General features: G+C 34.9%; 1 protein-coding gene across 7 annotated transcripts in view; it reads right to left on the bottom strand.

Moving 5' to 3' along the window:
• Positions 1 to 28: 28 nt before the first annotated feature.
• The window catches only part of ADK (adenosine kinase), a 551,078-nt gene continuing 537,889 nt past the window's right edge, over positions 29 to 13,217 (bottom strand). For 6 of the 7 annotated variants that reach the window (XM_043925032.1, XM_043925036.1, XM_043925037.1 and 3 more), the window contains one exon: positions 29 to 834. In XM_043925032.1, coding sequence (XP_043780967.1) covers positions 710 to 834 — 125 coding nt within the window. In that variant the 3' untranslated portion in view covers positions 29 to 709. The remainder of the gene's footprint in view (positions 835 to 13,217) is intronic. The other variant, XM_043925033.1, reaches the window with a different exon arrangement.

Genomic DNA, 13,217 nt, shown 5'->3' with positions numbered 1-13,217 from the left:
CTGAGCACAGGACAAAGACAGAAAAAAGCCCTTTATGACAAGTTTTTATTTGTATCAAATACAGAGTACCACAGGTAAATATAAGATTATGACTTGAATATTGTAATATAGCTTATAATTTGGCAAATTAATTATCCAAAGTTTATTACATGTTTAAGTACACACTGAGGAAATTACTTGGCATAACTTGGGAAGATAAATATTTCTGTACCTTATTTAACCATTTGTCATGTATATATGTGGTACATATATGAACACATGTGTGTGTATATGTGTATAAACACACTTCTGAATTAAATATACTTGTATAAAAGCTAAAGATTTATGTATTATCTTTAATTCCCTTTAAAAAATCTATTATATTAAATTGCATCTGCATTCAAAGCAGAATGTAAAAAAATGATCACTTTGCTTAGTATACTTGAATTTACAATGTAATGGAAAATCAAACAAAAATCTCAATTGAAATACTATATTCCTGTTTAATTGACATTTACCTGGCACTATCAAACTATGGAAATAAACCTCCTACTTTAGGTTGTTGAGAGAATAAAGATTCTATTGTGCATTACTGTACCCCCTAAATTAAGAATGAACATTATTATAGCAGGAAAGGTGGCATTTAATTTTCTTCTTTATTAATATGGGAATTCTCAGGAAACAACCAGGGCAGTGTCTCTACCCCTGGGTGCAGTTTCATGCTTTTCCATCAGTGGAAGTCTGGCTTCTCAGGAAAGGTGCAACCAGTCCTCCTGATTATGACACTTGCAGCATAGTGGCCGGCACGGATGCATTCAGTTAGAGGCTTGTCGGAGACCAGCTGAGACAGAAAACCTGGAACACAGGCAGAAGGGGAAAACATGAGCATTGTGTAACAGCATCAGAAATGTCATATGGGTCAGAACAAAATTTGGTCTACGTACCTATGCCTCTCTTCAGTCTTGATAGTGAAGTGTCAAACCTCCAGGGTTAGAGGGTTCTTCCCTAATAGTTCTCTTAAAGAGCTCAAGTTGGGACATGACAACTCATCATCAAGTCAATCTAGTCTTTTTAGGCATAAACGATCACGCTTTCCTTTAACTTTGAGAGTAAAAGGTTGTAAGAAAGAATTACTGGCCATATAAGTATTATCTTTGGTCTTTATAGCTGAGAAATTATGAGCTATACCTCTGCCTATCTCTCTGAATTCCTTCTGTATTGCTGTTATTCCTAGCGAGTTGTTATTTGGGAAAAACTCTATCATCTGGATCTCTCTCCAAGAACAAATCTGAGAGTTGAAAAGTTATGAAGGACCTTATATACCTTTTTCACTCCCAGAAGTATCAGTGAAATAATATAGAGAGTCAAGCACCATGGATAAGTTTGACATTAAAATAAATATGATAAGATAGATAACAATGCTGAGGCCTTTTGCTTCCGATCAAGATGAAATAAAAGAATCAGATTTACCCTTTCTTCAGAAACAACTTTAAAATAAAAACAAAGTATATGAAACGAAGTCTTTCAAATATTGTACATCAGTCACAAAAGATACATGAAGGAAGGGAAATAAATGAGGTAAACTACCAGGACACAATTCATGGAAGGAAAACCTAGGTAGAGCCTGACAGTTACTGAGTTGAGAAGATGGAAGTAGGAATCAAAGTACAATAAACACTTACACAGACTGAGAAGGAAAAAAAGAGAGGAGAGACATAAATTGTCACTATTGATAATAAGAGACACCATATCACTATAACGTCTACACACGCTAAAAGGATAAGGAAATGTCATTAACAATTTAATGCCAATAAAGTTTTACAGAACTATAAAGTGTTCAGATTTAACAAGTTAGACAAACTTCTGGAGATACACATTCTATCAAAGCTCACTCAGGAAGAAATAGATAACATGAATAGCCTTGTGTTTATTAAACATTTGATTTTAAAATTAAAAAGCTTCACAGAGAAAATTCCAGTTCAGATGGTGTCACTGCTGAATTCTACCAAACATTTAAAGAAGAAAAATAATGTCAATGCTATACAAACTCTAGAAAACTAAAAAGGAGAGACTACTTTTTGACTCACTCTTTGAGGCCAGTTTTACTCTGATACTATAATCAGAAAAGATGCAAATATTTTAGCAAATCCAATCCAATAGTATATTTAAAAAGATAATAATTCATGATAAGGTAGTATTTATCCTAGAAATGCAAGGTTGGTTTAACTTTAAAAAATAAATCAATTTAATCTACCATATTAACCAGGAAAATCATAAGGTCATCTTCATAGATGATGAAAAATCGTTTGATGAAACCCAAGATGGATTTCTAAAAAAAACTTTCAACAAACTAGTAACAGAAGGGAACTTCTATGAAAACCTTGCAGTTAATATCACTCTTAATGGAGGATGATGAAATGTTTTTCCCCTTAGAATTGAGAACAAGGAAAGAATGTTTGTTCTTAAATATTGGACTGTAGACTCTAGCCTGTGCACTAAGGCAAACAAAAGAAAGAAAAGGCATCAAAATAGAAAATTAAGTAGAACTGTCTTCATTTGCAGATGGCATGACCACCTATACCCATGGCTCTCAACAGTGGCAATTCTGCCTCCTGGAGAACATGTGGCAATGTCATATTCGCATCAGAGGGTGCTAATGGCAACTAGAGGGTAGAGCCCAGGGATGCTGCTAAATATCCTATGATGTCAATAATACCAAAACTGAGAAATCCTGGTCTATGTAAAAATTCCTATGGAATCTAGAAAAAAGTTAACTTGAACTACTAAGTTACTTTAGTGAAGTTGCAGGATATAAGATTCCTCTACAAAAATCAACTGAATTTTTGTACTAGTAATGTGTGTATATATAGCAATTATATATGCTAGCAATGAACAGTTAGAAATTGATATTAAAAATACTCTTCACCATACTACCAAACATGTGAAATACCTAAATCTGACAAAAGCTGTGTAAGACCTCAGCACTGAAAATGACAAAACAATGCTGAGAAAAAAACCCCAAACAAGCAAAAAACAATGCTGAGAGATAAAAAACAAGCTAAGATGAAGAGCTATAAACTATTCAGAGAACAGAAGACTCAATATTGTTATCAGCTCTACTGATTTAATGTAATATCAACCAAAATTCCAGCAAGCTTTTCTAATAGAAACTGACAAGCTGATTCTAAAATTTATGTGGAAATGCAAAGAATTTAGACTAATCAAAATAGAACTCTGAAAATAAGAGTACTTGATTTAAAAATTTACTACAGAACTAAAATAATTGAGACACTGTGGTACAGGCATTAAGATGGACAAATAAATCAGTGAAACTGAACAATCTAGAAACAAACTTACTTCTATATCATCAACTGATTTTTATAAAGGTATTAAGCAATTCAATGGAGAAAGGATAATCTTTCTTTTTTCCCATGTTATTATAATAGACTTCTTTTAAAACAAATGTTCTTAGAAGAGCTGGATGGGCCATATGTGAAAACAAAAAAAAAAACACACACACACTTCTACCCTTCCTCACACCAACCACAAAATTAACTTGAAATGGATTACAGGTCTAAATGCAAGAGCTAAAACTATAAAACTGAGAAGAAAACTTATGAGAAAATCTTTGTGATTTTGAACTTGCCAAAGATCTTAGGACATAAAAAGTGTAAACTTTTATGAAAGAAAAAATAATTTTGACTTTGCTAAATTAAACACTTTTACACAAACACTTTAGTGAAGAAGGTAAACATGCCAAACAAGCACAGGAAAAGATGTTCAACATTATTATCTGTTAGAAAAATAATAATTAAAGCCATCATGAAATACCACTGCCCACCCACTAGAATGGCTAAAATGAAAGAAGACTGACAAAGCAAGTGTTGGCAAGAGTACAGATTAAATGAAACTCTCAAATACTGATTGCCTGTGTGTGTGCTCAGCCGTTCAGTTGTGTCCAACTCTTTGCGACCCCATGGATTGTAGCCCGCCAAGCTCCTCTGTCCATGGGATTCTCCAGGCAAGAATACTGGAGTGGATTGCCACTTCCTCCTCCAGGGGATCTTCCCAACCCAGGGATCGAACCTGAGTTTCCTGCGTCTCCTGCATTGGCAGGCGAATTCTTTACCTCAGAGACACCGGAAAGCCCAAAATACTGATTATGAGACTATAAAATAAGATTCTTTTTGAAAAACAATTATCAGTGTCTTAAAAAGTTAAACATACACCTATCAAAAGACTCAGTCTTTCTATTTCTAGGTATTTAACCATGGTTTGCAAATGAATGTTCAGACCAGTTTTATTTGGCATAGCCCCAAATTGGAAACAATCCAAATAGTATGGACGCAGTAAATGTGTCCATAGTGATGGTCCATGGGTGTATAAATATGTCAACATTTGTAAAACTGTACACTTTAAACATGTGCAGTTTATTGTATGTCAATTATACTGCAATAAAACTACATAAAAAATTGTTGTAGTTACAAATAAGATAGTCAAGAACAGAAAAATCTGGGGCTACTTCCCCTCTAAGGAAAACCAGAGATGCTATAGCAGTACTCAAAAACGCAGAAGAACAGATGATAATGAGAAACTGTTCTGTAGCCAGACTTTTAGGCCTCATAGGCCCTGGGCAGCTGGGGGGTTAAGGTTAATTTAAAAGCTGTGGTATAGTGACCTGTAGAGAACATTATAAGAGATTTATGTTCTTTCTCTTCTACCATTCTGACCACACAGGCTTCTCCCTTGTCAGATTTGGGGAATGCTGTATCCAATAAAATAAATAAGTACGCCCAACCAAAGAGTAATTAATTTGGTTAATGGAGTGATGTATTTTGAAGACATTTGCTTAGAATGTGAAATCACTCTCTCAAGAGGTTTAGTAAGAGTATTTTATCATTGAGTTTTCAGGTAACAGTCAAAGGTCAATATTAACTTTCAGCCAAACTGTGAGACTCAACTGTTCAGCCCACACAGTGAATGGAGCAGATGCCAAATTCAGTCAGATCAGCTTACAATGGAAACACGTCTATTAGAAGACTTATAAGGAACATCTGTTTTCCTCATTCCTCCTGGTATGTTCTTTCTGAGAAAAAGAAAGCTTATGTTTATGAAATATTTTTGAGAAGCGTTTAAGTACCAGCATCCTCTTTATAATAGAAGAGCTAGTTGATGATTGAAGTGAAGTCCCCTGAGGAGACATTTGCTTTGACAAGTGGAAAACCTGGATGGAGAAAAAAAGCTTAGACCTTTGCCCTGGGTGAATATCAGTTTTTTAACAATCTACTTTTAAATTCTAACTGAGATGAACTACAGATGTTATATAATCAGTTATAAGTTGAACCTTCATAAAGTAGCTGATATGAGTCCTCACCAGTTGTATAAAATAGTTTTAAAAAAAAGGAGCTTATATTTAAAGAATCACAGGAAATTCTTTCATAATAAGAATTAAAGATTCCCAAGATAGCTTTTTTATTGCATAAAATATACATAACCTCAAAGTTACCATTTCAACCATTTTAAAGTGTACAATTAAAGGCATTAAGTCTATTTGCAATGTAGTGTAACCATCACCTTTATCGATTTGCAGAATATTTTCATTACTCCAACAGAAACTAAACTTATTAAACTCTCCATTCCCTCCCACCCCTGGCCTTTTCTGTCTGCCTTACTTCACTTAGCATAATGTTTTTCTGTATAATTTTTTAAGTTTAGATTTTTATTATTAGTTGGCCTAAAACGTATTTTTTTAAAACTACATTTGGAAATAATTTCTAATTCAGAAAATGTGCCAAAAAAGAAATGAAAACTTGCAAACAATGCAAATAGTATCCATACATCCTTTACCTGGGAGGTACTTATTGTCAACATTTTGCTCCTTTTGGGCCCATCTTCTCTTTTTTATACAATTTTCTCCACTGAACTAATAGAGAAGAAGTGGCATTTGTCATGCCCTTTACCTTTAAATCTATCTATGCATCTTTCCCAAGAATAAGGGTAGTCTCATGGATAACCATAGTCATCGACTTCAGTAATAGTGTTAGAATAGTTATGTGATTGACTGTTCATATTCCAGTTTTGTCAATGACCCACTTCATAGCATTTTTCTTCCACCTAGGATAGAATTTAGTCTCGGATTTGTCATATGTTTAGTTTGGTTTATCTCGAACATTTCCTTCGACTTATGTGACAAGGACTTTTTTGAAGAATACAGTCTTCCCCTACTCCGTACTTAATAGAGTGATGTTCATTTTGGTTTGTCTGATATTTCTTCATGATTAAATTCAGATTATGCATTCCTGGCCAGAATACTAGAAAAATTATGTTGTGTCCTTCTCAAGGGTATCACATTTAGGAACACATTATGTCTGGCTGCTATTCACTGGTGGTAATTTTGATCACCGGATCAAGATGTTGTCCTACTTCTCCACTGTATAGTTATATTTTCCCTTGCATGTACCAAGGAGTCTGCTGGTAGATATTCTGCTCCCTATCAAGAATTCCAATCCCTTCTCCCAAATTTAGTATTCACTCATGATTCCTAACTGAAGCAACTTAAACCATGATGATTTTTTACTCGAGCACTCCCTTCACATTTACCAGTCAGCTTTTGACATTCTATATGCAAGAGCTTATCTCTAATCTCATTTACTATTTTTCATCTATTTATGTATCAATAAGGAGGCACAGACTCTTGTTTTTTAATCAATGGTTTATCATTCAATACAGCTCTATATGGTGCTCAAAATGTCTCAGTTTTTACCAGTGGGAGCACCTTCAAGCTGGCTCATGTGTCCTTGGATGTGCCCTCATACTGTTTTTGAGTACTTCCTTACATTTTGGAATTATATTCTTGGCTCATCTTAAACCCACCCTATCTCAGCCTTAGAACCTGCCATTTTCCCAAGGATACCTATTTCCTATTAGGGTGAAATGGTATTAGAAACCAAACAAAGTATGGGAGGTAGGTGCATTCTTTGCTTCTAGACCCTGTCAGCAAATGGAGCTAGGAAGTATGTACTTCTACACATGTACGGATACAGATACACACACATATGTACACATTTATATGTGTACCTTTATATGTGTATTTATACACACACATATGTACACATATATACACATGTACACAGGCCTATTTTAGAAATTGAATTGACACCAATACTTCCAGTTTCAATCCATCCCCATAGCACTCTTTCTTACCTTTCTCCAGTCCATTATTATGATTCTGTACTTTTTTCGACAGTGAAAACCCTAGCTTCCAACAATATCAAAATATTTATTGGCTTAATTTTATACTAGCTCCAAAACAGCTTCAAAATTGCTTCACTACTAATTTTACAAAACCCCAAATCTATTAAAAACAGTTTAGAATTGGTTTGCTGTCCTCCAATGTGCTCAAATACTGTGTTCAGTATACTCTTTAGATTGGTTTTCTTTTTTACCCCACTTCGGAATTGACAGGTTGTTGCTGAACCACAAAAGATGCCAGGATTCTTGGCCTCCAGAGAAGAAGAATTCAATCCGGGGCTAGAGTCGAGGCTTGATCACTCAGAGCTTTTGTGTATAAAGTTTTATTAAAGCATAAAAGAGAAAGCTTCTGACATAGACATCAGAAGGGGGCAGAAAGCATACCCCTTCACTAGTGTTAGCAATGGAGTTATATACTTTTAATTAGTTATTACAGTGAATCAAAAGAATGTCCGGAGGTTGTAAAGACCTTACTAGACCTACTCCCATAATTTACATTTTAAGATAACAGGATTAGCCAGAAGGTTTTTTCCAGAAACTGTCCTCAAGCAGGATACATTATTGTTATATAATCCTAAGGAATGTAGAGGGAAAAAAGTTTGTCCTTTCCTCCTCCTTGAGAATTCCAGACCTCTCTCTCCTTGGGGACCCTCAAACTTCTTATCAACCTGCCTAGGAATTGACTCTCTCAGAATGGTTCACTTACTTAAGAATGAAAAGAATGTTGAGGTCATGATTTCAATTTTCATCCCTCACTTTCATCCTTATTAATTTTTCTTTAAAAATATGTAGAATATTAAAAATTCTAAAAAAGGTATGCTCAGAGAAGTGTCACTTTCTTTTACCCTATGCCCTCCCCATTGGAGGTACCCAATTTCACTGTTTTTTGGTTTGTCTTCATGAGAAACGCTGGACTGGATGAAGCACAAGCTGGAATCAAGACTGCCAGGAGAAATATCAATAATCTCAGATATGCAGATGACACCACACTTACTGCAGAAAGTGAAGAGGAACTAAAGAGCCTCTTGATGAAAGTGAAAGAGGAGAGTGAAAAAGCTGGCTTAAAACTCAACATTCAAAAAACTAATATCATGGCATCCAGTCCCATTACTTCATGGCAAATAGATGGGGAAGCAATGGAAACAGTGACACTATTTTGGGGGGATCCAAAATCACTGCAGAGTGACTGTAATCATGAAATTAAAAGACGCTTACTCTTTGGAAGAAAAGTTATGACCAACCCAGACAGCATATTAAAAAGCAGAGATATTACTTTGTCGACAAAGGTCCATCTAGTCAAAGCTATGGTTTTTCCAGTAGTCATGTATGGATGTGAGAGTTGGACAATAAAGAGAGCTGAGCACCGGAGAACTGATGCTTCTGAACTGTGGTGTTGGAGAAGACTCTTGAGTCCCTTGGACAGCAAGGAGACCCAACCAGTCCATCCTAAAGGAAACCAATCCTGAATATGCATTGGAAGGCCTGATGCTGAAGCTGAAACTTCAATACTTTGGCCACCTGATGAGAAGAACTGACTCATTTGAAAAGATCCTGATGCTGGGAAAGACTGAAGGCTGCTCTCGCGAAGGGGATGACAAAGGATGAGATGGTTGGATGGCATCACTGACTCAATGGACATGAGTTTGGGTAAACTCTGGGAGTTGGTGATGGACAGGGAGGCCTGTTGTGCTGTAATCCATGGGGTTGCAAAGAGTTGGACGCGACTCAGTGACTGAACTGAACTCCTGTGTTTATTTTGTAAAAGTAAGCAGATATTTGTGTATTTTCTTATTTCCTCTTTTTTTATACAAAAGGAGTGGCAAAGAATATATGCCCTTTTGCACTTTGCTTTTTTTTCACTTAAAATATCTCCTGGCATCACTGCATACTAATACATAAGAGATTTTCCCTGTTCTTTTTTTATAGCCGCATAGCAGCTTCTTGTATGGATACACCAGAGTTCATTCATTCCATCTCCTATGTGTGGATGTTCACCAGTTTTTAATGCTTTGAAATCACAAATAATTCTGTAATGAATAACACTTTGCATGTGTGCTTTTGTGCTGTTGGGTGTGTGTATGTACCTTTTAGGTAAATTTCTAGAAGTGGCATTTTTGGGGTTGAAGGATAAATATGTTAAGTAATTTTGTTAGATACTGCCAAATTCCCCTCCTTGGGGTTAAACCTTCTGTATTTTCACTAGTAATGTTTATGAGCGCATGTTTCCCCACAACCTCAATAACAGAGTACACTGTCAAGCTTTTGATTTTTTGCCAAACTGATGGGTTAGAAACATATCTTAAAGTAACTTTAATTTGCATCTCTCTTACTATGGGTGAAACTGAAGACCTTGTTCTATGTTTAAAAAACTAATCTCTTTCTGTGAATTGTTTTTTCTGATCTTTTGCTTATTTTTCTGTAGAATTTTTGGCTCTCCCACCCCAATTTTTTAAAGTTCTCTGTATTTTTAAGATATTATTTCAATAAAGTATTTTTAGGTAGCAAAAATACAATATTCTGTTAGTATACACAAATACTGTGCCAGCAAGTAAACAAAGTGCTTATTCATATTTCATTCACTGAATGTGATGAATTAAAAGAATGTGGCTAGCAGACACTATAGCAGATAAATATGGCTTGTAGATAAATTAAAAAAGAATTTTGTACTCTTTCAGTAAAGACTCTGGGCCAAACAAGAAGTCAAGAAGTAAAATTTTAAACAACTGACTTGGCATGAGTGTTCAATATGAAAAAATACCTTAGAAGCTCTTTGTGGGGAGGTCATTAGTACATCACGTTAAAAATGAATGGAATTTAGAAAGATGGTAATGATAACCCTATATGCTAAACAGAAAAAGAGACACAGAAGTACAGAACAGACTTTTGAACTCTGTGGGAGAAGGTGAGGGTGGGATGTTTCGAAAGAACAGCATGTATATTATCTGTGGTGAAACAGATCACCAGCCCAGGTGGGATGCATGAGACAAGTGCTCGGGCCTGGTGCACTGGGAAGACCCAGAGGAATCGGGTGGAGAGGGAGGTGGGAGGGGGGATCGGGATGGGGAATACGTGTAAATCTATGGCTGATTCATATCAATGTATGACAAAACCCACTGGGGGGAAAAAAAATAAATAAAGGAAAAAAAAAAAATGAATGGTAAGGTGCTGTGTATATGCCTTTCAAGACAGCCATGAGAACAGGACCAAGAGACATACACTGGTGAACAAGAAACAGCAGTACAGGTTTCCAAATCAAGAACTCACATGCTGAGGCCGTGGTTATACCTTTTAACTTGAGTCCTTCTCTCTGTGACTTTTAACTCCTCTTTGATCCTTTCACGGATAGGCTTATTCCAGGGCCTCTCCCACTTTTGGTTATGTCATGGACCTTAGGTCTCGGGGTGCTGAGGCACAGTGTACCTGAAGGCTTCTCACTGACACTGAATTTGGTTCCTAGGGCTCTGAATCTTGGAGCAATTACAGATCCAGAGTTCTCAGAATAAACCTCTGTCCATTAACAACCAATATGGTTTATTATCTTCTGGTTAATTTCATTTGGACTTTTCTTTTACTGCTGTTAAAAAGAGTGGTCAATTTTAGCATACCGGAATGCACTGTCTGAAGTGAGCCCTGACACATAATTTAAACTGTGCTGAGAGGAGTACTAAGTTAATTTTTTTTCTCAAGGCACATTAGAGGTGTGACAGCTAGTGTGGACAAAAGGCAATGAGATTTCCTAGCTCAAGTTGTCCATTCTATGTAGTTACTGTAGAAAACATACAACATGTAGAATTTCCTTAGTGTCATCCATAGAAATAGAAATATTGTCAGTAATTATGAAAGTCTTAATAACGACACTTAGGAGCCAGAATATTTTAGAAGGAAATGAATGAAGTCTACAAGTCAGTATTTTCTTTTTCATATATAGTTCCTTCACTAATACTTTTCATGGTGGCTGGAACTAAAAACCCAGTAGACTCCATTACTGGTCATTCAACATTCACAGTAAAAAACATGAGTTAGCTTTTCTGATCATCATCACATATGGCTACATGGTTTATGTTAAAAAAAAAAAAAATTACAACAATTTGAAGAGGTGACCAGTTAAATCCATGCAATGGAATTACAGAAAGCAGTTAACTAGAATGAGTTAGATCTTCATTAAGCTGCTATGAAACAACTTCCAAGATAAAAGTAAATGAAAACTCAAGTAAGCCCAGTACACTCTCATTTGATGAATACTAGGATGTGTACACATATATAAAGTTGCACAAACACAGAATATTTATGGATGGATTCAATAAATACCAGCAACCAAAGCTACCTCACAGAGGGGAATCAGAGGACTGGGGTGGAAGCAATGCTTACCTTTCATTATATATAAATATACTACTTCTATGATACATGTGTATTTCCTTTTTGTGCTGTTGTGTTTTCTACTGCTTACAGGTATTATTTCTGTAATAAAAACTTTATCAGAAACATTTTCCCATATCTTTAAATATTCTTAGAGACCATGCATTTTAAATGTAGATGCAGTATAATTTACTTAATCCTATTACTGGATATTTAGGTGTATTTCTAATTTTTTTTTTACTGCTATAAATAAAACTGTAGTGAGTATCTTTATAACATTTTAATAACACTTATTGTGCACAATTAAAAATTTTAATTTCTTTAGGATATATTTCTTGAAGGGTAATTAATTTTTAAAATTTATTTATTTATTTAGATGCACCAGATCTTGGTATATGTGGGATCCAGTTTCCTGACCAGGGATAGAACCCAGGCCCTCTGCAATGGGAGCTCGGAGTCTTAGTTACTGGACCACCAGGGAAGCCCCAAAGGTAATTAATTTTAAGGCTTTTTATTCATATTGCCAAACTCCTTTTCAAAATGATGTTATTAATGTATATACCCAATAGCATTCTTGCTATTAAAAATCTGTTTGATAATTTAAAAAGTGAAAGGCAGAATTCTGTTTTAACTTACAGTTATTTGTTTATTAGGGAGGTTGAAAACTTTTTTTGTTCATTTGTATTGCTTCTTTTTATGAGCTGTCTGATGACAGCTTTAACCTGTTCTCCTACTAGAGTATTTCTCTCCTATTATTGATTTCTAAAAGACATTCTTTCAGTTTGTCTCCTATTTATGTTGAGAGTACTTCCTGTTATTTTGTCACTCGCCTTTTATTTCTATTGCTACATCGATATGTTTATCTTTTAATAGCTTTTTCCACTGAATTTGAGTTGAGACAGGTCTTCCATACCATGAGTTCAGATAAGTATCAGCTCGTATTTTCTTTTAGTTCACTTATGGTCATTTAATTATTTATTCCATCTAGAAATTGAGTGTCATGATTGGTAGTAATCAACTTTCATTTTTCCCAGAGTTACATTTTTGTTCCACCACCATATCTTAAGTAACCCATCCTGTTCGGAGCATTTTTAAACATTTTATTTTGAAATAATTTTAGATTTACATAAGAGTTGCAAAGATAGTACAGAGTACACCTGTACTCATTCTGATTTTATGAAATTCCTACATGTGTTTCCCTCCATTTTCACTCTTTGGTTAGATCTTTAAAATGTATTTTAGAAATATGTTTATTCAAAATAGTAAAAAAGCAAAATTCTTATATGTCTGAAGAATTATGATCATTTCCAGATTTTGGAGATGATTTTTACTTCCTGTTTCCTTTTATTTACTAAATATTCTATAGTAAGTAATATTACTTTTATAATCAGAAAAAATCAATAAACATTTTAAAAGATAACATGGAACATTTAATTATTCAGAAAATGTTTAAGAACAATTCATTCAAGAACTTCAGCTAAGTGATGTTTTATTCTGATAGTTTTCCATTCATGCTTTTAGAATTTATTAATAATTGTAGCCACTTGGTAACAGCTTTCTGCAAAGAAAATCAGTATGAGTGTTAAGTACAATGAAATTGGTCATTATTCTCAGAAAGATTTCTCAAGAAC

This window comes from Cervus elaphus, chromosome 15 (assembly GCF_910594005.1).
Source record: "Cervus elaphus chromosome 15, mCerEla1.1, whole genome shotgun sequence".
NCBI lineage: Eukaryota > Metazoa > Chordata > Mammalia > Artiodactyla > Cervidae > Cervus > Cervus elaphus.
Note: the sequence above shows the minus strand (reverse complement) of the source record. Positions and strands in the feature narration are given on the sequence as shown.